Source organism: Ictalurus punctatus, chromosome 1 (assembly GCF_001660625.3).
Source record: "Ictalurus punctatus breed USDA103 chromosome 1, Coco_2.0, whole genome shotgun sequence".
Taxonomy (NCBI): domain Eukaryota; kingdom Metazoa; phylum Chordata; class Actinopteri; order Siluriformes; family Ictaluridae; genus Ictalurus; species Ictalurus punctatus.
Genome location: NC_030416.2, coordinates 24,769,068 through 24,794,525, shown reverse-complemented (window position 1 = coordinate 24,794,525; position 25,458 = coordinate 24,769,068). Strand labels below are relative to the sequence as shown.

The window sequence follows — 25,458 nt, the reverse complement described above, 5'->3', positions numbered from 1 at the left end:
TTGGCACGCACACTAAATGAGAGTGATTATTGTGACAGGGCCATAATTGTATTGTTGCTCCACACTGAAGACCGAACTGGTAAAAGAGGGGCAATAATGAGATGGCAGGGAAATAACTGTAATCAGGGCCATGTCTCAGTATGCCAGCTCTTGCAATAATCAACATAATAGGAAACATGACACAAGTCTTTAACACTGTCCTCATTTCATTTATTATGGTTCAAAGTGACTCTGCGATTTCACCTCTCTCCCTTTACCCTTCCTCAGTGATTCTATCCTTTTCTTTTTGTTATACTCTTTGTAATAATTCTTCTCACATTCATATAGAGAGCGTGTGTGGGTATGTGTGTGTATCATGTTCGGCAGTGTTCTGTGGGTACCCATCAGCATCTGATTATGCTGATCATGTGGTAGAATTCTCGGCGTGTGTGCCAACTCAAACAAGTAAAGCAGACTGTACTTCTCATTGTTGTTTTTCATCTTATTTGTTTATTCAACAGGCAGTTTCATGCCCAATGTCATACATCATGTCATGAAATGAATTGATTTCTTTGTGCAAATATACTGCAAATATTAGTGGGAAAAGTACTTTTTGCACTGGTGGGGAGGGGAATGTGGCTGCACCTCCGAATTAGCCTGGAGTTAAGTGAAAACGCCCGATGACACACCATCTGCATACAGAGATCCAGCACCAGCCGAGCGAGGTTTGTTTGCTGTGGTGCCAATGTGGGATCGAATCATAACCCTCAGTGGTGCCACTCTGACACACTTACCACTGTGTTGGTTACTGCATGTAATTATAATAGTGGCATTGATATAGTTGCGTTGTGGGTCTTTTTTTTTGCAGGCAGTTGTGTGAAATGCAGTAAGCCTGTGTATGGAGCCAGTCAGGCTTGCCAGGCCATGGGTAGCCTCTACCACGACAGCTGCTTCACCTGCAGTGCCTGCAGTAAGTATCTCATCTCATTCACATGTCTCAAACTCTCTCTTGCTTTCTCATATTTATATTACCTATGGTCTCTTCCTCATCTATTGTTCATTTAAATTCGAGAATATCAATATGGTTTACCTAATAGAATGCATTATTGCTTAACTTTAGATCTAAAGAATTACTACACATCCTGAAAAGAATATTGTGTGGACTTAAAAACCCTTATAGAGTTATAAATGGTAAATGGTCTGCACCTATATAGTGCTTTTTTAACATTGGTGGTTCTACAAAGCATCTACACTGTGTCTCTTCCACCCATTCACACACACACCAATGGCAGCAGAGCTGCAATGAAAGGCGCTAGCTTGCCATTGGGAGCAACTTGGGGTTCAGTGTTTTACCCAAGGATGTGGAGTCATGTGGGCCGGGAATCGAACAACCAACCCTATGATTAGTGGACAACCTGCTCAACCACCTGAGCCACAGCCACCAAATAGGGTTGTTCTAGAATTTATAGGCAATACAAGCAATATCATAGTCTATGCAGCCAAAGTATCTTAAATATGACTTGTGTAATGTACTCTGATGTTCTTTTCCTGGTAGGAACATCAGTCAGCAAGACATTGCAATAGTCCAATCTAGAGGAGTAGCATAGTGTCTAATTTTGGAAATGTTTATTTATTGCGGCATATTGAAATCCATTTGTCCTCAATCATAGGACGAGTAGGCATACAGGCACAGAGATTTATTGAGCCCCAGCACTATAGTATAACCGATAGAAAGCGTAGTGAAGTGCTATTGATGGATACTAAGTAAAGTGCACTAAAGCACTGTTTTCGAGACACTTTATTCATGAGAAGCATTTTAAAATTGAAGCAAAGGAACAACACTAGTGCATGTAGCTGTTAGAGCTGTAACTTGGATACAAAACACATTCAAAACATTATTTCATCAGTCACCATTTTTCACACACCTGAGTAGAGAAGAAGAGTCAGCTGTCTGTGAAAATGTTCATCAAACACATGGCACTGGCTGAAAGACAGCGGCAGCCAAATTGGCAAAATAGGTGCCTGGGTTTGGATATTTTTCTGAATCTGCATACGTGTTAAATGCATTTTGCATTTAGTGAGTTAACAGTATTTGTTAAACAATGCATTTCCATTGGTTAATTACTCAACCAGGTAATGTTATTCGTCGTATTCTGTAAAAAAACAAAAACACCCATCTGTTTTTTTCACCAGGTGCTACCTATCTTGGCCTTGTGTGAGTGTGGTGAACTGGTTGTGCTAGCTTATTTGGTTTCAGGGTGTGTCTCCTTTTAAGTAACGCCAAGAAGATGTAAAGAAAAGTCTGAATGGAGTTACACTGTGCAACGGAAAGATCACATCGTATATCCTGTGGGGGTGTGCTGAATGCAGCATTTTGAAATTTTTACTGCAGGAGGAGAAAAATAAGTGTAGTTTAGTGGTTTTATACAGTTAAATGTAACTTCCCTTCAATTACTAGCATGTTATTTGAATCATTTTCACACGAAACATTATAAAGGTATTTTAGAGTAACGCTATTAATATGGAAAGATTGGTTGGGAGAAGATTGAATTTAAATTTAAATATGGATTTCTATAAAGCTGCTTTGCAAACTTGCATCCTTGTGTCCTCGTTCTATGTCATCATCTACTATCGAGTTCAGTTCCATTACTCAAGAACGCAAGTACCAGGGATGCATGAAATGTGCTGGGACGGTCCATACTACAACAGGTAGATTGCAGCACATCTCAATTCTCGCCAAGATGTGTTTTATGTCCTCCTGTCCTTCCGAATTTGTTCTCAAAAGTAGCCTGGCAAGACCGGTCTAAACGAGGACGCAAGTCCATTCTTCACGCTCTTAGAGTTGAGAAACTGCGAATGTCCATTGTTAAAAGCACTATGTAAACAAAATTGTATTGAATAGGCAGTGCTTTAATCAAAATTGCATATTCATGCTATCACCGCTCCTATTACTTTCCAGCATCCACCCTAAAGGCAATAACTTGTTATAGATCATGCTGTGATCTTATTTACTATATTTCTTACCCCCCCAAACTCCCTAAAATGTACTGCTGTTGCTAATGGCTACATCACTGGCAGGCATTGAAGGGGTGTCAGGCTTAAACTCTGTGTTGGCTGCATTGTGTGTGGGCTCAGAGTTCATGCTGTGAGGTGGCGTGTGGCCAGGTACTGCTGGAGCTGATGATTCCAAACAGGAGCCATATGTTTGTGTTCAGGCAGCATACGTGCCTCTAAACCAGTTTCATCAACCCCCACCTCCTATTTAGTCTTGGCACTCACACATACACATCAGTGCCCAACTCCTGAAAAGAAAACTTGCTGAGGCATTCCTAAGCTTCTCATCTGCATGACTGGTGCTCTGGTACGGCTGAATCCTCTACTTACAATTTCTTCCCTGATTACTCAGGCAGTCAAAGGGGAAGGGCCTGTTAATGGGTGCTGGTAGCTATTACCATATGCCATAAGCAAAGACATTCCACACATTTCTAGGCCCTGTGCAAACGCAGCCTCTGTTGAACCACTTTGCATGTTTTGAAAAATGCAAACATTTTTGTCCTAACCCCTTGCAGGCACCTTTTAGTTAGGGTTCTTTCTTGGATAGCCTGTTCTACCTCATTTGTCACACACTGTAACTGAGAATCAGCTCTTTGTGCTTCTGGAGGTCTACCTGTGTTTGAATCAACCTGACGTCTACCAATGTTTATGAGGTTGTGTTTAGTTGCTGTGTGGTTATCCCATAAACAAAGGGGCCTTGCTGGATAAGAGTGCAGCCTGAAAGTGGGGTCTCTGATCCTTGGGTGGGATGAGCAGATGGATATCAGTGTTGTGTCAGCTGGAGGCTGTAAGAGTGAAGCCTGGACAATGATGGGAGAGGAAAGAAGGGTGTACAATCTCCTAGGAGTGTTGTGTATGCCTATCCTAGGAGTCATTGGACAGTGCATTCAGAAAGTATTCAGACCACTTTATTTTTCCTGCAGCCTTATAAAGCGAAGTCTCAATACTTGTGTAAATGTAATATTTCTGTGTTATATTTTAATCATTGTGAACCGTCCCTTATACCTTTTACTACAGAGCATTTTTGCAGATTGATGAAAAAATGTATTATAAGATATAAAATTAGGAAAAGGTGCCGAGGTCTAAATAATATGTGAATGCACCATATATGAACATACCGTAGACCTGTCAGCAGGTATAAGAAAATAACCATTAGACCTATCTATTGGGATTTTTTTTTGCTTGTTTTTTTGCCAATCCACATTGTTACTAGTACAAAAAAAACCTGGAAAAACTTTGATTTCAAATGGAGTTTCAAGTGTCCACATTTATAGATATCACAGATTAGTAGTTTACACTACATCAGTAATATATGGTTTAATGGTGAGTGTATTAAAATTCTGGAGATGAGTAACACATGGAGTCACATTGTTAAGTTGCCAAAGATACAAATTACTGTGAACCAAAGCTGTAATACTTGTGTGTCTTGTGGTATACAGTATTAACAACTTCAATGTTTTGTGAACAGGAGAACTATTTATTCTGTCAAGTCTTATGTAAAGTGGGCTGGTGATGCTAGATGGATTATGTTAGTCGTGTTATGTCTTACTTTATGAAATGTCTAGTGCCTTGATACTCCTTTCAGCAATTTTCTACAGCACCATAAACTCACAGTTAGTGCTACAGCAAATACTGTATCAGTGACTCTTCTGTAACATGAAGATTAGCTTTATGGCCTTATGTAGGATCTAGAAATAGTATATTGGCAACACAATGGCTCTTAAAAGAGGAAAGCAGAAAGAGAATCAATAGAAAATCTCTCACAAAGCCATAAATACCAGTGAACAGAGATGGCCTTCTGACAGATTATGGCCTCCCTTTTCTAAACATACCAAGCACAAGGGACTGGCACAGGAAGTGTGCTAGATACTAGCCATGGGTTAGCAAGGCATGCTTTTAATGTCTATTTTTACCTCTAGCTCTGGATCATCCCCTCCACAGAGAAGCTTTGTAAAAAAGCTACAGGTCTGGGCACTGAGAGAGATAGTAAGTCAAGGGCTTCTGTTCTCCCACCTGTGGTGCCTTATCACATCTCAATTTTCCATTTCGTTTATTTGATGTTCCTTTACTTTATTGGCTATTTTTATGGATTTGACTGTTAGACTTTCAGTGTGGCAGCTGTTTCACCAGCAGTTTGTTGGAGAGAACAGGGTGGCGATTGTTTGAACACTCAGAGGAGGGCTGTCTTGATCCTAGTTAAAGCTCAACCCTTCAGTGTGAGATATTTGTTATTCAGGCCTGAACACCAAGTAACACGTGGCCTGCAGTTTCACTTTGAACTCCTTCTCATATATAGTAAATGATTATATTGATATAGCTGTTATGTATTTATACGTAGCACACCAAATAGAAATTAATTAAAAATATGTAACATCATAGGCAGGTGACAAATGGAAAAAAAAGAAAAGAAAAATACAAGCAAGCAAAAAAACAGAAAGTATCTTAGTATCTGTATCTATCACCCTTAGTATATATGGACTGGGAAGGTTTGGTTTAGCAGTCTTTATTTTTTTTTTTCCATCTGTATTAACATTTCCACAGAAGGTTTTTGTTTTTCAGCTTTTGAGGGAAAATGAATCGGGGGTGGGGGTGGATATGGAACGGGGTTGTATGGAATTTGTGTTTTGAGAAAGCAGCCCCAGTCTCCAGGACTCATCAGCAATGAAAAAATGTTGTGCTGTATGAATCAGTGCATTAAGCTCTGATTTGTCAAGCCCAATAAGTTTTATAACAGATATTTTCCTTACAGTGTCAGACTATTATGATTATTTAAGCTATGGCAACCCTTAATACAACATAAGAATATCATACACGGTATTTATGCATAGGAATTAATTATTCATTCACTCTGAATTCTGTACCAGTACAAACTGATCTTTAATTTATCTTATATTAAAACTCGGTCTTGACTGCTCTTCGTCTTCCTGGAAACTCTGGCACTTCTCGCCAGGATAAAGACAGACTGAAAAGAATGTGAAGGGAGAGAACTGTCTGTTCAGAGTAGAATTTCTTCTTTTAGGATGTTTGACTTAAAGAAATCCAGAGAAGATTAGAGATTTAGAAAAGAAAGAGATAATAATGGATGAGAAAGACTGTAATTAACTGCTGTTGATTCACCGTTGATGTGTTTAAGGACAAAGATAATGAAACAGGTAGATAAGAAATCATAGAGGACCAAGAGCCACTGTAAAATTATCAACTGGTTTTGTTATCATTTCAGCACCATTTTAAAGAGTGCTATGACACAGAGGTGTCAAACATTGTATTATAGGGACCAAATTACTGTTAAGGCCAGAAAATGAAAGGATTTTGGTAGAGGATGAAAAGATTGTAATCCTATGAGCTTTTAACTTCTCAGTAATATGATTCTTTAGGACAGATTTTAAATATTTTGACAGTATACTTTCTAAGTATATTATCAAAACAGTGAAGACGGTATTCACCACAATTCACTTGCATTCTAACTGCTTAGCAATTGCCATCCAGATTCATGATGTTAAAGTGAATTTATTGGTCGGGTGGGAGAAGAAGAATGGTTAAAGAAGAGAGGATGAGCTCTGTAAGGTTGAACAAACCCCATAAGACTGCTGAGTTTGATGTTTAACCGTTATCTCCCAGGAGACCATATGATTTAGTCACCACACCCCGACTTTACTGACAAACTCAGCTTCATTTCCTCTTTTTTTTCCCACAATGTATAATGCTGCATATTTTAACCTCTGAACCTAACTGTTAGACAGTTAAAACATTTCCTGTCGATTTTAGAGATCAGACTAGTCTGCTGTAGTGTGTTGTTTGATAGTGTTGTAACTGTGTAGAGAACAGTTTTTTACATTACGTTTTTTGAAGATGTGGTTGCAGTTGACTGGCACTCTTCTGTATTTGTTGGCATTCTATAGGGTGTGAGTCAAACTCTAGACCCCAGAAAAACTGCTTTGTATATACACCGCCAGTATGTACTGTCTGTATGTTGGAGGCAAATGGATAAAGGCTTCTGATGATGGTGTTGCAGGCCTGTAAGGGTTAACTACATTACCCGGTACCCCTCCTTACAAAATGTGTGGAATGTTCCCCTTTCCTGTGGGACAGGGGGTTTGTGAGTGGGCGGGGTGTGTGTGTGTGTGTGTGCGCACATGTGTGCTCGAGTGCATGCGTGCATGCATGGATGTGTACTCATGATTGTGGATGAAGGAGAACCAAAAAAGAAACAATTCAGACTGGGAGTTCACCCAGTCAGGTTGCGCCTATGGACTGATGATTAAGAATGACGATTGCATGAGCTCCATGTGGTCCTTACTTTCTGCCTTGTACTGTCCCACACATTCAAGCTGTGTCACTGTTTCCACGTGAATATATTCATATCTTAAGCTAAAATATGCATTTTTGTACATGTGGGTTATGTAAATGTATGATGCAATTTTTTAAGAGACTTTGGTGTTTTCATAGGAGGAACTACACAATATGAAATGATAGAGAATTCAAAACAAGGCTCATAACCCAAATATAACAATAAATTATTAAACTGATTAAGCTTTTTTTGTTAATTAAATCAAATAAAGGCTGTGTATTGACATTAACAATCAGTTTTACCTGTCAACTCTGTGGCTCAGGTGGTTGTGCGGGTTGTCCACTAATCATTGGGTTGGTGGTTCCATTCCCGGTCCATGTGACTCCACATACCGAAGTGTCCTTGGGAAAGACACTGAACCCCAAGTTGCTCCCAATGGCAAGCTAGCGCCTTGCATGGCAACTCTGCTACTATGAGTGTGTATGTGAATGGGTGAATGAGACACAGTGTAAAGCGCTTTGGAACTGCTAAGGTTAAAAAAGCGCTATATAAGTGCAGACCATTTACCAACTCTCTTGTCCAGTCTGTACAGGATTACGTAGAGGTTTTTTTTGTGGTTGTTGCAGCTAATAATGCTTGGTTTTGCTGAAGCTTTTTTCAAAAATTGTGATACAACTTGCAGTTTTTTGTGCTTTTTTTGTGTAAAATTAAATTGCCGAAGCCTTTCACAGTGATGTTTGTAAGTAAATGAGTCCTTTAAGCTGTATTCATGTTCGACTTACGTGAATCGAAGAGGGCTTTGTGTGATTTGTGTGATTACATCACATGATGCGTCTTAGCCTAAATCTGCTGAAAATCTGCTCTAATTTAAAAAAATTGCAAGCTACTCCGAATATTGTGGAGTTTGCTTGATTTTATGCTGAAGGGAATCCTAAAATCATAAAGGGGCTGCTTGCCAAAGCTCTTTTCTCAAGAACAGGCATAGTTGTAATGCGAGACATGTATGTGATGTAATGTGTGACCTGTAATTCTGTGTGCTGTCTGCAGGTCGGAAGCTCAGGGGGAAAGCATTTTACTATGTTTCTGGGAAGGTGTTTTGTGAAGAGGATTTTCTGGTAAGTTATCTGCATAAAACATCTCTTTAGTTGTGTAAATATATACAATAACCTAGTGGCATGTTTTAATTTCCATCTGTTAGCATTCAAACATTTTTAAAAACTTTACCCACCAAGCACTTATTAGCATCATTAAGTGTTTTGTTGGTTCTGGAACAGGGAGCTCTGAGTACTGTTAGAAGTCAGAGCGGGAAAATGATTAAGTGATTTGAAAAAGTCATGTAGACTAGAATAAACTTAGTGCTGTTATGTTTATGTCTTCATACTAAATCTTAATTAAATGGGTGCTTGTGGGTGTTGAAGACACTATGAAAAAAAAATTCCTTTCTTTATGTTTCTTCAAGGATATCTGTTCTTTTTTCTGTGTTTAAATAGGTAGATATATGCTTTGGTGTTCTGTCCAATAAACCAAATGAAGATTATCTCTAGTATGATCTTTAAGTTTACAGTTCTTTTCTGATTAGCCTGCAGGTTTTTTTTTTTATTGGAGCTCCAAGCAAAATATTTAATTACAGTATTAAATCTACATTCCTGATGCCTTGTACCAGTGTTGTAATGTAACCATGATAGCAAACATAAATGGTTTAGGCACAGTCTACATTTAAGATCCGCTACTGCCTTTGATGAGATGGTACTAATTGGAAGTAAAGCAGATGAATAACGTGGGTTTATGCAGAAAGAAATGATTTATAGGCATCAGTACACGAAAATGTATTAAATAAAACAGTCAAGAACAGAACAACAATGCTCTCAACAACAGCTGTATAATGGTAGCCCAGAGACTCTTGCCAGTGTACAGAGATGGATTGTGGATTAAATATACACTATATTGCCAAGTGGTTCTTCCCAAAACTGGCCACAATGTTGGAATGTTGGCCCTGACCTCAATCCCACCCAACACCTTTGGGATGAACTGGTATGCCGGCTGTACACCAGGCCTCCTCACCTGACATCAGTGCCTGACCTTACTAATGCTCTTGTGGCTGAATGAGCAAATCACCACAGCCATGCTCCAAAATCTAGTGGAAAGCTTTCCTGAAAGAGTGGGGGTTATTATAACAGCAAAGGGGAACTAAATCTGGAATGGGTTGTTCAAAACAGAACAGAGGAGGAGGGCTTTGTGTTTACACTAACAACATCTGGTGCACAAACTCTGTAATAACTGACACTGCTCGCCGGACCTGGATTATTCATCAATAAGATGTCACCCCTTCTATCTGAAGCGAGAATTCGCAGTTGTTGTAATCACTGCTGTTTACATACCCCTGGATGCTAACACCACAACAGCTTTGGGCTACTTGCTAACTGCCATTAGTAAACAACAGCAGGCCTGTCCAGATGAAGTCTTTGTAATAAAACACACTTGACCATGTATATAGCAACATCAAGCATGGATATAAAGCATCACCTCTCTCCTATCTAGGACTGTCTGACCACATTTCACTGTTTCTGACTCCGGCATACAGACCACTTATCAAAAGGGTAGAGCAATACAAGTATGGCCAGAGGGGGCGCCTGAGCAGCTGCGGGACTGCTTCAGTTGCACTGACTGAACTGTATATGTGAATGACAATATCGACATCTATACATCCTCTGTACTATTTTATGTAAAATGCTGAATTGATATTGTCCCCACCACGAAATGGATTCACATGTTTCCTAACAGGAAGCCGTGGATGACCAATAATGTAAAAATTCCCCCTGAAGGCCAGCAATTCTGTTTTCCAGTCCGGTGACGTGCAGCAGTAGTGTTCAGCCAGGATGAACCTGAAGAAGGGCATCAGGGATGCTAAGGTAGCCTATAGGCAGAGGATCGAGAACCACTTCAGCAACTCAGACCCCCACCAGGCATGGCAGGGGATTCGTCACATCACTGGGCAGAATAACACCAGCAGCTTGACCAATAGCATTGCTTCAGAGGCAGAGCAGCTCAACCAGTTCTTCTGCCACTTTGAGGTGGAAAGAACTGGGACTACCATCAATCCAGTTCCCACAACCGATAGCCAGACACTCGTCATCCAGCCTGCTGAGGTGATACGCACTCTCCGTAAAATCAACATATGGAAAGCAGTGACGTCCACGATAGTGCCAGTGCCCTTTCTAGAACCTTCAAACTAACTGTCCCTCAGTGGTGGAATGAACTTTCAACCTCAATCCAGACCACAGAATCTGTCACTATTTTCAAAAAACAGCTAAAGACCCACCTCTTCTGTGAGCACTTAACTAACCCCTAAAATGCCAACCCCACATTATTTAAAAAACAAACTTACTCTGGCTCTTACTTCTCTACTCTGCACACGTTGCTTCTCTAGAACTCAATTAAAAGATCTTGTATGGTAGCACTACTTGTATTGTTCTCCATTTGATGTATCGCTTTGCTTGTATTTCCTCATTTGTAGGTCGATTTGGCTAAAAGCATCTTCTAAATGAATAAATGTAAATGTAAAGCAGGCTGCTATAATATCCCTTAATGATTATAGGCCCATTGCACTGACAACTGTAATCATGAAATGTCTGGAGAGACTGGTTCTGCATCACAACGAGGCTGCTCTTCCACTCACATTGGACCCCCACCAGTATGCATACAGGGCCAACAGGTTGACAGATGATGGCATCTTCACTGTGCTCCACACTGTACTGTGCAACCTGGAACACCAAGGAACATATGCACGGCTGCTGTTCATGGACTACAGTTCTACATTTAATACTGTCTTACACAGCAGATTGTTCTCCAAGATGTCTGACCTAGGCATATAGCACAACATCTGCCTGTGGATTAAGGACTTCTTCACAGTCAGTGAGGACGCGACTGCATCATTCTTTGACTCTGACACTAAGCACAGGAGTTCCACAAGGCTGTGTGCTGAGCCCGTTTCTCTATTTTCTATATACCCATGACTGTATACTATCTTATAACACTAACACCATTATCAAATTCGCGGAAGACATGACTGTGGTGGGGTTGATCAACAGAGGCGATGAGTCTGCTTACAGAGAGGAGGTACAGAGGCTGGTGGTGTGGTGCACAGAGAATAATCTGACTTTAAATGTAAGGAAACAAAAGAACGGGAAGAAGTGGGGTGTTCACACACCACTGCATATCAACGGGGAGATGGTGGAGAGTGTCCAGCTTTAAATTTCTGGGCACACACATCTCAGAGGACCTCTCATGGATGATAAACATCATGGCACTAGTCAAGAAGGCACAAAAGCAGCTGTACTTCCTAAGATCGCTCTTGGTGTCATTCTACTGCTGCTCCATTGAGAGTGTCCTCACACTTGGTATGCTGATGTGGTATGGAGGCAGCTCTGCAGTTGATAAAAAGGCCTTGCAGAGATTCATAAAGACTGCGCAGAACATCATCACAAACCAACAGTTATCTGCCCTGGACAATATATTTACCTCCCGTTGCCTACAGAAAACACATAACATTCTGAAGGACTTATATCACCCTGCCCATCATTTGTTTGAATTGTTGCCATCTGGAAAACGCTACAGGTCTATCAAAACACACACCACAAGATTCATGAACTGTTTTTATCCTAAAGCTGAAACTGAAAACACATCCTCGAACTACAACACATCACTGATGTGCAAGAACCATTCTTGTGCAATAACATTATGAGCACTTTATTCCACTTACCATTCTTGTGCAATAACATTATGAGAATTTATTTTCTTTTATGTGGAATATGGCTTTTGTTTGTAATATGCACTTAATTATTCTGTAACTGTATATGTTGGCAAGTCCATAATTTTGTTGTATGTTTGGACAATGACAATAAAGAAATCAAATCAAATCAAAAAGCGCATACAGTGAGGGAAAAAAGTATTTGATCCCCTGCTGATTTTGTACGTTTGCCCACTGACAAAGAAATGATCAGTCTATAATTTTAATGGTAGTTGTATTTGAACAGTGAGAGACAGAATGACAACAAAAAAATCCAGAAAAACGCATGTCAAAAATTTTATAAATTAATTTGCATTTTAATGAGGGAAAAAAGTATTTGACCCCCTCTCAATCAGAAAGATTTCTGGCTCCCAGGTGTCTTTTATACAGGTAACGAGCTGAGATTAGGAGCACACTCTTAAAGGGAGTGCTCCTAATATCAGTTTGTTACCTGTATAAAAGACACTTGTCCACAGAAGCAATCAATCAATCAGATTCCAAACTCTCCACCATGGCCAAGACCAAAGAGCTCTCCAAGGATGTCAGGGACAAGATTGTAGACCTACACAAGTCTGGATTGGGCTACAAGACCATTGCCAAGCAGCTTGGTGAGAAGGGGACAACAGTTGGTGCGATTATTCGCAAATGGAAGGAGCACAAAAGAACTGTCAATCTCCCTCGGCCTGGGGCTCCATGCACGATCTCACCTCGTGGAGTTGCATTGATCATGAGAACAGTGAGGAATCAGCCCAGAACTACACGGGAGGATCTTGTCAATGATCTCAAGGCAGCTGGGACCATAGTCACCAAGAAAACAATTGGTAACACACTACGCCGTGAAGGACTGAAATCCTGCAGCGCGCGCAAGGTCCGCTGCTCAAGAAAGCACATATACATGCCTGTCTGAAGTTTGCCAATGAACATCTGAATGATTCAGAGGACAACTGGGTGAAAGTGTTGAGGTCAGATGAGACCAAAATGGAGCTCTTTGGCATCAACTCAACTCGCCGTGTTTGGAGGAGGAGGAATGCTGCCTATGACCCCTGGAACACCATCCTCACCGTCAAACATGGAGGTGAAAACATTATGCTTTGGGGGTTTTTTTCTGCTAAGGGGACAGGACAACTTCACCGCATCAAAGGGACGATGGACGGGGCCATGTACTGTCAAATCTTGGGTGAAAACCTCCTTCCCTCAGACAGGGCATTGAAAATGGGTCGTGGATGGATATTCCAGCATGACAATGACCCAAAACACACGGCCAAGGCAACAAAGGAGTGGCTCAAGAAGAAGCACATTAAGGTCCTGGAGTGACCTAGGCAGTCTCCAGACCTAAATCCCATAGAAAATCTGTGGAGAGAGCTGAAGGTTCGAGTTGCCAAACGTCAGCCTTGAAACCTTAATGACTTGGAGAAGATCTGCAAAGAGGAGTGGGACAAAATCCCTCCTGAGATGTGTGCAAACCTGGTGGCCAACTACAAGAAACGTCTGACCTCTGTGATTGCCAACAAGGGTTTTTAAACCAAGTACTAAGTCATGTTTTGCAGAGGGGTCAAATACTTATTTCCCTCATTAAAATGCAAATCAATTTATAACATTTTTGACGTGCGTTTTTCTGGATTTTTTTGTTGTTATTCTGTCTCTCACTGTTCAAATACAACTACCATTAAAATTATAGAATGATCATTTCTTTGTCAGTGGGCAAACGTACAAAATCAGCAGGGGATCAAATACTTTTTTCCCTCACTGTATGGGTGTGATTGCTAGGTGTCCACAAACTTTTGGCCATAAAGCGTATGTAAATGTCTGCAAGTGTTAGATGTGCCAATATAATATTTTTTGCCATATTTTTCCTGGGACTTGGTACGGATCAATGCCAATGATCAGATCGGCATGTCTTTTTTATTAAAATGTTTTTAGATATTGCTTCTCATTATGTGAATTGTCTTTGCTTTCCAGTGGACGGATATGAGTTATGAACTTAAATATGGCAGCTATGCGAAACGGGCAACGTGAGGAAATTTGTGTGAAAATTGTGAGGAACTGAGGAAATTTGAAATTTAGTTATGCAAAATAATACCTTTGCATTTTTAAAAAATTTATGAGCAAGCAAAACATATGCAAAGCCTCTGTATTTGAAACGGTGTTTAGTATTCATGGTATAAGCAAGATGGCTGAAACTGTTAACATTGTGGTGTTCTTTATCAATGCCTCATCGAATATTTTCTGGTATAAAGATATATTTCTCTGAACCCTGCTCTCTCTTCTCTGAACACACAGTACTCTGGCTTTCAGCAGTCAGCTGACAAATGCAGTGTATGTGGCCACCTGATCATGGACATGGTGAGTGCAGCACTGCTGGTCAGTGGTTTAGTATTTTAGTGTATAAAAACTGCATATAAGTTCAAATGGGAGCTATTAATGTCTAAACCGCTGGCAACAAAAGTGAGTACACTCCTAAGTGAAAATGTCCAAACTGGGCCCAATTACACATTTTCCCTCCCCAGTGTCATCTGACTTGTTAGTATTACAAGGTCTCAGGTGTGAATGGGCAGCAGGTGTGATAAATTTGGTGTCATCGCTCTCACACTCCCTCATACTGGTCACTGGAAGTTCAACATGGCACCTCATGGCAGAGAACTCTCTGAGGATCTGAATAAAAGAATTGTTGCTCTACATAAAGATGGCCTAGGCTATAAGAAGTTTGCCAAGACCTGACACTGAGCTGTAGCATGGTGGCCAAGACCATACAGCGGTTTAACAGGACAGGTTCCACTCAGAACAGGCCTCGCCATGGTCGACCAAAGAAGTTGAGTGCACATGCTCAGTGTCATATCCAGAGGTTGTCTTTGGGAAATAGACATATGAGTGCTGCCAGCATTGCTGCAGAGGTTGAAGGGGTGGGGGGGGTCAGCCTGTCAGTGCTCAGACCATACGCCATACACTGCATCAAATTGCTCTGCATGGCTGTCGTCCCAGAAGAAGTTCCCTACAGTTCCCTAAAGTTCCCTAAGTCCCTACAGTTCATTGAGGGAACCATGAATGCCGACATGGAGTGTGACATACTGAAGCAGAGCATGATCAGTATGCAGTATTCCAGCATGATAACGACCCCAAACACACCTCCAAGACGACCACTGCCTTGCTAAAGAAGCTGAGGGTGAAGGTGATGGACTGGCCAAGCATGTCTCCAGACCTAAACCCTATTGAGCATCTGTGGGGCATCCTCAAACGGAAGGTGGAGGAGCACAAGTTCTCTAACATCCACCAGCTCCGTGATGTCGTCGTGGAGGTGTGGAAAAGGACTCCAGTGGCAACCTGTGAAGCCCTGGTGAACTCCATGCCCAAGAGGGTTAAGGCAGTGCTGGAAAATAATGGTGGCCACAAAAAATATTGACTGTTTTGGCCCAATTTGGGCATTTTCACTTAGCGGTGTACTCACTTTTGTTGCCAGTGGTTTAGACATTAATGGCTGTGTGTTGAGTTATTTTGAGGGGACAGCAAATTTACACTGTTACACAAGCTGTACACTCACTACTTTACATTGTAGCAAAGTGTCATTTCTTCAGTGTTGTCACATTAAAAGATATAATCAAATATTTACAAAAATGTGAGGGGTGTACTCACTTTTGTGAGATACTGTAACTGAGGATAAACTCCCTTGATATATCATCCACTTTGTGGATGCCCGAGTCCTGCTTAATGCGTATGTTTATAGATGAGTAACACAGAGTTCATCCACAGATCCTGCAGGCACTGGGCAAGTCCTACCATCCAGGCTGCTTCCGCTGTGTCATCTGTAACGAGAGCCTGGACGGCGTGCCTTTTACTGTGGACACAGAGAACAAGATCTACTGTGTCAAAGACTACCACAGGTGTGTGTGTGTGTGTGTGTGTGTGTGTGTGTGTGTGTGTGCACGCAGATGGTTAAAGATCAAAGCTGCATGAAGTGTAAGAAGGCATTGTATATTTCAGTTGTGACAACAATGGCACATTTTGTGCTTAACAGCCACAGTGTTCTCAGTTGTTCTGACTAGCTTCTTTGCTGTCCACATAAAAACAGCAGCTCATGAATTCTCTTTTATGACTACAAGTTCCTATCAGCAGGAGGTGTGTGAACAACTCTTTTCTGTTGAGTGCCAGTCCAAACATTCATTTATTCGAGCAGGGCTTATTAGTGTACAGCGTGAGGATTGAGATAGGGTCTATTCAACTGTCTCACATTCTGATCTATGTTTAACTCTGTCTTTCTATCAGCTGAACATTTGCTTAAATGTGATTAGAGTGGTATTATATTACAGTGTTTATGAGTGTGAAGGAGTGAGTTTTGTGTAGGAACAAAAGACACACTGGTCCCTATTTATCAAAATTGAGTAGAAACGAGTACGAGTGTTTTGAGTGTGCATATGAAGTACAAACAAACCCACAGCTGTTTCATGAAAGGACATGAAAATACGACAGCAAATGAGGAATCATCATTATCATGAATCATCATGAATCAACCATCCACTAGTCCCAGTCCCATGTTTACATGTTGTATGCATATGATAGGCCCCAATTTATCCTCATAAACATTTCATTTGCATGAAATACACAGTCATATATGCAGTTGCTGGGATAGTGAGCTAATAAAAGAAAAGTGTTTAGTAGGGTAAGATCTGAGCAAGGACGGAAGAAAGAAAAAGCTGTCTATGATCTGAGGAAAGAAGTGAACTGTCAGTTATTATGCCTAAAAGACCGTTTCTATGTGTGCATTATCATAGAAATGACTGGAATGGTGTGATTTCAATGTCTTTTTGTCACGTTAAAACTTCAGACAGTCAGATTGTGGCCACATACAGGAAAAATCTAGAAATGGAACAAACCTGGATTTGTTCTCAACTCTTTCTTTTTTTTTTTTTTTTTAAGTAATTTATAAGGCAGCAGAGACAGGAACACGTGTGCAGCTTGGCCCAACACCTTTCTTTCCTCCCCCTCTCCATCTTACTTTCCATCTCTGTCCTCAGACCTGGACCACCATATCCTTTCTTCCCTCTGAATAGTTTCATAAAAGAATTTTGATGAACATTAAAGAGTTGGTGTCATTAAAAAAAAAAAAGTCATTTTGTTCATCTGCCTTTGTTACTGAAATACTTCACTCTGATTTTTAGGGTCCTTGCTCCTAAATGTGCCGCATGCAGTCAGCCAATCCTGCCCTCTGAGGTAAGCCTCCTGACTTTACAACAGTGTAACAGTCAATATTTTCCTTTTTTGCACAGCTATAGTGGTCTAGTTACCCTTAGCTGTAAAAACAAAATTTTCCACAGCACAGTGTGGTTCTAAAGTGGGCTCTCACTGCTCTGAGACGGTGTAAATGTTTGTCTTCAGAAAAAATGGACTTTGGTGTGTTTAATCATTGATCTGTGTTTCACTGCCCTTCCTCCACAACCCACATATTACTGCTGCTTTAGAAAAATTTTATTTCACAAGACCTGCAGGTGTGCTATATTATTGCACCAGAGCATTAGAGTGATTTAAGTGCCTATGTGATTTTATACCTTACTGATCAAAACTAGTGCTAGATTGGAGTGGCATAAGTTCACTTCATGTCTGTAGATGTTCTGGAGTCAAACTGAGCTAAAACGTGAGAAATTCTGTTGTTCCTTAGGCTGGGTTTATGCTTGTAATGCATACACATATGCAAGATAGCTGATGCATAAATCCCGAGTTCATTCTGCACATCAGTTATGAATGACATGCAGCATATTACCAGTGTAAACAATGGGGACAGTATTCGGTGTGATGTCCACAACAGAATAAACTAGATCTATGTAGCGATTCGCAAAACGTTTTTGAGTATTGACACAGAATGATTTCACTGTTAGGCGCCGTGTTTGAATTTAAAAATACTTTTAAAAATACTTACTTGTGTAGCCTTCAAATCTTACAAGTCTGCATTCTGTACCAATCCTCTGGATCATCTAGACTAGTAAATACATTAAAATTGGTCAAAGGTGATAGTTTTCAATTTCATAACAACAATATTGACAACAGTGGAAAATTTTAAAGAGAAACTAAGAGAGCTCATTCATGTGTTTAACATCTTCATGCCACTGCACAGTGACAGATATGTGTCCCACTATAGCTTGCATGAAATTGCTAAACATTTTACAGGTCGACATGGAAACCAGTCAGACAGGGATGTTTAGGCTCTAACATGCCATCTAGTGGATGTTCCTTTTAATCCTATAGATGTACAAAAAATATGCAGGATAATATGTAAACAATGCATCTGCATGCACATGTACTGTATAGTCAGATATAAACCTATGTCAAGTATAAACCTGACCTTAACAGTTGCTCATTTAAACTTTCCAAAGTCATACTCCAGAATGTCAAAAGCTAAAGAGATGTGGCCAGGACCAATGTATAACTGTCTTTACAGCACATTAATCCTACACATTTTGCTATTCACCATTTGCAACTAGACACAAACTTGTGATTGATGTAGGATTATCTCGAACCATGATAATTATTATTAGTAGTAGTATTAGTATTTTAAACAGGGCCAATAGAAGAACATCCACTACATACAGTACTTGTATGACTCTAGCAGATTTTGATATACTGTGGTGTATCTGGCAAGTTTTGCTGGAGCTAATGTTTAATAATGTAGTAATGTTGCTTGAAAGCTTGAAATTATTGACAGGAACAGTCATTTTGTATCCTGGTTGAATCTAATGAACATATTTAAAGTGAACCAATATCCAAAATATGCATTATTTACTTGACTGTTTTGATGGTTAATGCAGCCCTGCTGTTACTGGGGACCTGTTTGATCAAAATATTTTGGTTAGAAACACATGGTTTGTCCCAAACAAATTGGTTCTGAGGTTGTGATGTTTTCTAATGCTGGAAAATTAAACATTAAATTAACCAGTGTAAAGCTGTACTTTGTACAAATGTACACTGCAGTTCTTTCCTTACAAATAATACTGCAGAATTCTACTTGTGTGCAATAAAACATCTACAACTAATGATTTGAGTGTTAACTAAAGTCTTGAGACTTGACTTGAACTTGCAAAAAAGTGACTGTTAACATCTCTGCTATTCACACTTAACTCACTGGAATGCTGGCAGGGAACCAACCAAAAGCAGTATACTTGAAGCTATGTGCCATAATATTTATAAGTTCAAATCAAATGTACCGTTAGTACAGTTTCCCAAAATATCCATAACTAGTTTAATTTGGATTGAGATTAGGTTGTTTTGGTACACATTAGGTCTTTTATTTATGTTCTTCACGCTTAGAGGCTTGATGCCATTTCCGTCTACTGCCTCCCTCACCGATCTCCACTTGGGACATATTTAGTGATAGCCTCTGAGGAATGTTGCCCAGGGTTAAGAACTGAGGGCAGGAAGCAGTTTGTCTGCGTTGAGCCAACCTGAATGGAATTTTACTCTAACCTCCCCAGTGCTGAGAGCCATTATACAGGGTGTCCCAAAAGTCTCCATACATAGGGGAAATTAACACTTTTTAGCAAAATGTAACTTTATTTACAAAATATCCTTCACATTATTGCCATTTCTTTGTAAATACACACAGAGTTGTCTTTCCCAGCTTTGGCTCCCAGTTTGGCAACAGTGTTGTGTGATGTGCTCGCCATGTTTCCTCTTAAAGTCCATCGCAACCTTGAGACAGTTTCCCGATCCAGCCATGAGAATGATTTCAATACTTTCTTCTTTTAAGGCATTCTTAAAGGCTATCTGAAAAAAAAAATAATAATTTTTTTGAAAGACATTTTGCTAAAAAAGTGTTAATGTATGGAGACTTTTGGGACACCGTGTAGGTTGAGTTTGTCTGGGCAAATAAGAAACTGTCTGCCTGTGCATATGTAAGGACAGATGCAGGGTTATAAATGAAAGTGATCTCTATAGAAAACTCTTTGACACGCGAACAAAAAGAGGCGGAGATCATGTTTCTTATAAATCATGGTTGTAAGAGGGTACGTACTCTAGACAGAAGAAACTATGACGTATGTGCTTATTCACAAGTATTATATATGTGATACGAATCTACATTTACATTTGTGTACATGTGTACGTCATGTTAATTAGCTCATTCTGTTAAAGGCCAGACAACTGTTTGTTCAATCAGAGTTTCATCACATCCATTTCACCACCTGTGTGTACTTTCAGGGGTCTGATGAAACCATTCGAGTGGTATCTATGGATAAAGACTATCATGTAGAATGCTATCACTGTGAGGTGAGTTAAACGTCACTGAAAATCGTAGCACATTGCACTACCTCCAGGAAAATAGCACCAGTGCGACACCTGTTCATTAACATCTACATATTTGTAACGTTATTAATTTATTTACAAGGATATTTTAGGTCAGATAATAAATATATTATAAATATTTATGTATAACCCTCATACTAATTCGAGTGCTTAGCTCATTATGGCATTGATGCAGGCAGTGCATTTGAGGAGCATTTGATCTGTCACATTCAGCCATGATCGGCACAGCTGAAGCGCTCTCTAGCTGTGCTAAATTCTGATAGATGGCTAATGAGCAAAGGAGCTCTCGCAATCAAAGTGAGCTTGCAGTGGCGTGTACTCATCAAGCACCTTCACTGCAGTGGCAGGATTAAACGTGTTCTAAGAGTCCTCAGTTATTCCTCAATCAGTCCTTTTTTCCTGTTGATTTGTGGATTTAACACAAAGTGGCCCTCTTTTAGGAATCTCTAATTATACATCTGCAGTTGCCAGAAACAGTGTAGTAATAACACGAAAACCAGCTAAATCCAGGCTGCTGAGGGGATTTGTTTTTAGGTTCTACTAATCAAAGCAGTTTTGTTAACTAGAATGACTGTAAACCTTTCTTTCATTTGTAAACTCAAACCTACTAATTCAATAATAATCACATGATTTCCATGTAAAACATTGAGTTATAAGAGTGTAGAGTATTGCTATTATACAACACTTCTATCAACAATAAATTAATATCAAGTAAGCGATATTTCAGATATGATATGGCCAAATGTTAGATCCCTAAGAATAGAGCCCTAAGAAGCCACACTCACTTTATAGCTGGCTGGCTAGCTCACATTGATTAGTATCTTCCTGTTAAAGGTGCTTTTGTTAAGATTGGCTTCCCTTCTTCCTTTTCATCTTCATCTGAAGCACTATCCTATTTTAAGTCAAAAGTTATATTCCTGAAAGTATCATCTGCCATGTCTGCTGATGATGATGTCGCTAACACTACAGTGGTAAGTGTTTCGAACTAGAAAGTGGAATTTTTTGTGGTGAACACAGACAAGTGATTGACACGGCGAAACCTCCCAGTGCAGTTATACTAAATATAAGCACTCTTGGAACGCCGCTCAACCAATCAAATTAGTGGACCAGAATTAACTGTCTTTCATTGGAATTGGAAGGAAATCTTTAAATACGATTTTCTCCCTTTTTGCTTTTGGAGGTAACCGGAATTTAAAATCCTACTACTTTACTTCTGGTTAAAATACATGCAAAAGAGATGAACATATTTCAGTTCTGTAATTTTTAGAACTATATATATTAGAAATGTTCATTTGAGAGTGTGAAGGTTTTCCTAGGCCACTACACATTTAGGAAAATATCTACAGGATTGTGTTTAATGTTGTAAGTAAAACAGCTGAACCTTTATCTGCAGGACTGTAAGATGGAGCTGAATGACGAAGAAGGGCATCGCTGTTACCCACTAGATGGCCACTTGCTGTGCCACACATGCCACCTCAAACACATCGAGTCAAGCTGCCCGTCTGTCTGAGGAGAAGAAGAATCAGTTGTGGATATCTTCTGCCCCCTGTGGCTGTAAGGAGACAGTGATGCCAAACTTTCATGCTTGACTTCAAATCAGTTGCAGTTGTAGGATTAAAGAATAAACCTCATGTTACTTCCAGGTCACAGCTCTCTGTGTGTCTGCGTCAGTATTGTTATAACCTAATTATTTTTATTTTACTATTTTTAAGAGCTGTACCTAAATTGTCAGATTCATCTCAGTATAATTATTTATATTTTCATTTTAATTCAGCCCAGAGTGATGTAGGCTGGTTAGTCATGATGACCATGATAAAAATTTTATTGGCTTAGAACTTAAAATTTGACCACTCTGTATCATAGATTCAATTCCCCATAGTAATTAACTTCAAGGTTGCATTTATTACTTTCAAATTACAAACTCAAATTGTAAAAACAAAAAAAAAGAATAATAAAAAAAATAATGACAATTGTTAGAGATTTTTTAATCTCCTTTAAGTAGATAAAAAAGGAGAAAAATAACTTATGGTATGAAAGTATGACCGAGTGACCAGGTATTATTTTGTATTGATTTATTCATCTACATGTCTGTTATTTATCTTTACAATCTTGTAACACAAAATTATCCTATGACAGTAATGTCATATATGTTTATGTTTAAGAGAATGCAAAAATGCGTGTTACCTCTTATTCAAATACATAATTTCAAAAAATGTGGCTCTGTCATGCTTTTTGAGTTTTGTTGTGCCATTTTATAATAAATAAAATATCCTACATATTTCCTTATTATTAGTTTATTCTAGTGAATCAAAGCAGTATATAGCAGTTGTATATAAATGTGTGCATACTGGAGTTCAGTGTAATTTTCTGTAGAGAATTCAACATGTAGTACCTCATGTTCTTGCTAGGTTTCTTTATTGGGTTTCATCTCTACACAAGGACTTCACTCTGCACCGAATTCAGTCATTTAACCTTCATGTTCATCTTACGGTGTATTCATGTAAGAAATGAAAAGACTATAAAAGTGTCAGATTTTGTGTAAAAAGAAATGGAGCTATGTATTTTGACAAATTAATAATATATCACTGAAATAAGTAAATCCTTTTATAAACCCATGTGCTTGATCTGCTCATAGTTGTGCAGGTGTAAAAGTGATTTTCATTAATCAGTGCAAGTGAATTTGATTGTAAACAATTGTTGAGTATTAAAGCAATTTATAACTGATACTGTTTTATTTGAGGGTTTTTGTTAACTTATTATTTGACATCTTGGCCCACAGCAAAATGGAAAGTTATTAATGTGGCCCTTCAGTGAAATAGTCTGTCACCCCTGGTCTTACTTCTAAGGTCTCCATAGCTACATATATACTATATGGCCAAAGGTTTTTGGACACCTGGCCCTCACACCCATATGTAGTTCTTCAGTGAACTGATTCCACAAAGTTGGAACCACAGAATTGTATAGAATGTCTTTGTTTGCTGTTGAATTACAATTTCCCTTCACTGGAACTAAGGGGCCTAATCCTGTTCCAACATGACAGTGCCCCTGTGCACAAAGCAAGGTTCAAGAAGATACGGTTTGCTAAAGTTGAGGAACTCGAGTGGCTGCACAGAGCCCTAACCCCACTGAACATCTTTCAGATGAACTGGAACAGCGACTGTGCCCCAGACCTTCTAACATGTCAACAGTGTCTGACCTCACTAATGCTCTTGTAGCTGAATGGGCATGGACATATCCCCATGGACATGCTCCAAAATCTAGTTGAAAGCCTTCCCAGAAGAGTGGGGATTATTATAACAGCAAATGGGGGCTAAATCTTCAATGGGATGTTCAACAAGCACATATATATATACACAGTACGTGTGATGTTCATGTAGTGTCATATAGTGTGTACATATATAGTCCAGGACATTGTTTTACGTTGCAGTCACATACTATAAATTTGAACTTTCATTATATTTTGCTTCACAGACACTGGGGAAAACTGATTATTTTCAAACATAATATATATTGTGACCCAGACGGCAAAAAACAACAATCGAGCCAGCCAGGAGTCGAACCTAGAATCTTCTGATCCGTAGTCAGACGCGTTATCCATTGCGCCACTGGCCCGCGTACAGACTGTACCGGTACTACATTAAATGACGTGCACACTAATTAAAGCTGTTGGAAATATTATGGAGAGCTTTTTATTATTATTAAATTAAAGAAACGCACAACGTAATTTGTGTTAGTTCAGAAATCACCGTAAAGGTACGGCATGATACTTTATCCTATATAAAGGAGACTATATCCTTGTACTTCTTTCTTAAAACGTTTATATTCTAATGTCTTTCTTTAGTCCATATGTTTCAATTAAAATTTATCACAGATTTCTTGTTCTCTTACAGCCATTTGTATTTGGTATTTTGGTAGACGTAAAGCTTAACTTACCGGAAATGGCGGTTCTACCTTCATTTATCCTGTAGAGCCGCTGTCTCGCCTGTAGGAGGCACTCGTTAATCATTTTCACAATACTGACCCATGAAGGGTTTAGTAAAATGGGCTTGAGCTCAACATTTACATCTCCAAACTTTATTTGCATTATTGTAACACATTAAGAGGTTTACTCCATTCAATTATTACAACCATACATTTGCACAAAAGGAGTTTGGTATCGTTTTGTTTTTTGATGCATTAGGAAACACTTTCTTACACAGCTTTATTTTAAAAACATTTCAGACATGTAATGTTATAACCACTGTAAACATTCCTAAATTTCCTAAACAGTTGTGTCACCTGGTAAAATCATAACTACATTGATTGGAATAATCATAGTTGAAATCAGATAACATAGCAGACAATTAGTACATGTCTGAGCCAATTTCAGACCTGCTGATGTATATATATCCTTTACATGTTACTGTTAACGGTTCATATCTCTATAATTATGGTGCTAGATTTTTGTTTTCTCAAAGTCACTGGTTCTTTTCTTTATCCAAGGTGCAGGCTTTAGTTTTTATGTTCAAGATGTCGATTTTCCTAACCACATTTCTCTCACTTGTGTTTTGTTTTAAGTGCCAGAGCCTCGAGATTGGCTGGTCCTCCCCAAACGGTCCCAAAAACATGTCTTTCAGTTGTGAGAGCTTCATCCAGAGAGAGCTCTCTGCCAGATAACACCACCTTCTTCACAGCCCTGATTACAGGAGCTGAGCCCTTTGTAAACTGGCTCAGCCATCGCTCTGTTTCCACCAGAGAGTTTCCTTCACCGACAGTCAACACACCATCAACTAATCCAATCTGCTGTCCAAAGTCTGGATCAACTTTCTTCGCACCAGCGAGCAATTTTAAGGCATTCTGGCTGCCAACGATTCTGACCAGCCTCGCAGCTCCACCCCATCCAGGCACCAAGCCCATGTGTTTATGGACAAACTGGATCACGGCATCAGATGTCAGCAACCTGATGGCAGAAGCATAGGTTTGCAAACAAATATAACATATATGGTAAGGTACTGCATCTGAAATTCACACTGAAATCATTTTACCTGAAGTCACAGGCAGTAGCAAGTTCTGCACCTCCACCCAGTGC

At 39.5% G+C, this 25,458-nt stretch overlaps 2 protein-coding genes and 1 non-coding gene across 7 annotated transcripts in view; 1 reads left to right on the top strand and 2 right to left on the bottom strand.

Moving 5' to 3' along the window:
- The window catches only part of limd1a (LIM domains containing 1a), a 30,343-nt gene extending 7,229 nt beyond the window's left edge, over positions 1-23,114 (top strand). Inside the window, exons 2-8 of one of the 2 annotated variants that reach the window (XM_017477424.2) lie at positions 848-949; positions 8,369-8,436; positions 14,388-14,450; positions 15,852-15,982; positions 17,258-17,309; positions 20,286-20,354; positions 21,784-23,114. In XM_017477424.2, the coding sequence (XP_017332913.1) occupies positions 848-949; positions 8,369-8,436; positions 14,388-14,450; positions 15,852-15,982; positions 17,258-17,309; positions 20,286-20,354; positions 21,784-21,900 (602 nt within the window). In that variant the 3' untranslated portion in view covers positions 21,901-23,114. The remainder of the gene's footprint in view (positions 1-847; positions 950-8,368; positions 8,437-14,387; positions 14,451-15,851; positions 15,983-17,257; positions 17,310-20,285; positions 20,355-21,783) is intronic. The other variant, XM_053683232.1, reaches the window with a different exon arrangement.
- An 815-nt stretch (positions 23,115-23,929) lies between these two features.
- trnar-acg (transfer RNA arginine (anticodon ACG)) lies at positions 23,930-24,002 on the bottom strand. Its single transcript has one exon. It is a non-coding gene; the product is annotated as a tRNA-Arg (tRNA).
- A 440-nt stretch (positions 24,003-24,442) lies between these two features.
- The window catches only part of echdc1 (enoyl CoA hydratase domain containing 1), a 3,353-nt gene continuing 2,337 nt past the window's right edge, over positions 24,443-25,458 (bottom strand). For all 4 annotated transcript variants that reach the window (XM_017477415.3, XM_053683212.1, XM_053683213.1 and 1 more), the window contains 2 exons: positions 25,415-25,458; positions 24,443-25,329 (listed from right to left, as the gene is read on the bottom strand). The exon at positions 25,415-25,458 is cut by the window's right edge and continues 37 nt beyond it. In XM_017477415.3, the coding sequence (XP_017332904.1) occupies positions 24,927-25,329; positions 25,415-25,458 (447 nt within the window). In that variant the 3' untranslated portion in view covers positions 24,443-24,926. The remainder of the gene's footprint in view (positions 25,330-25,414) is intronic.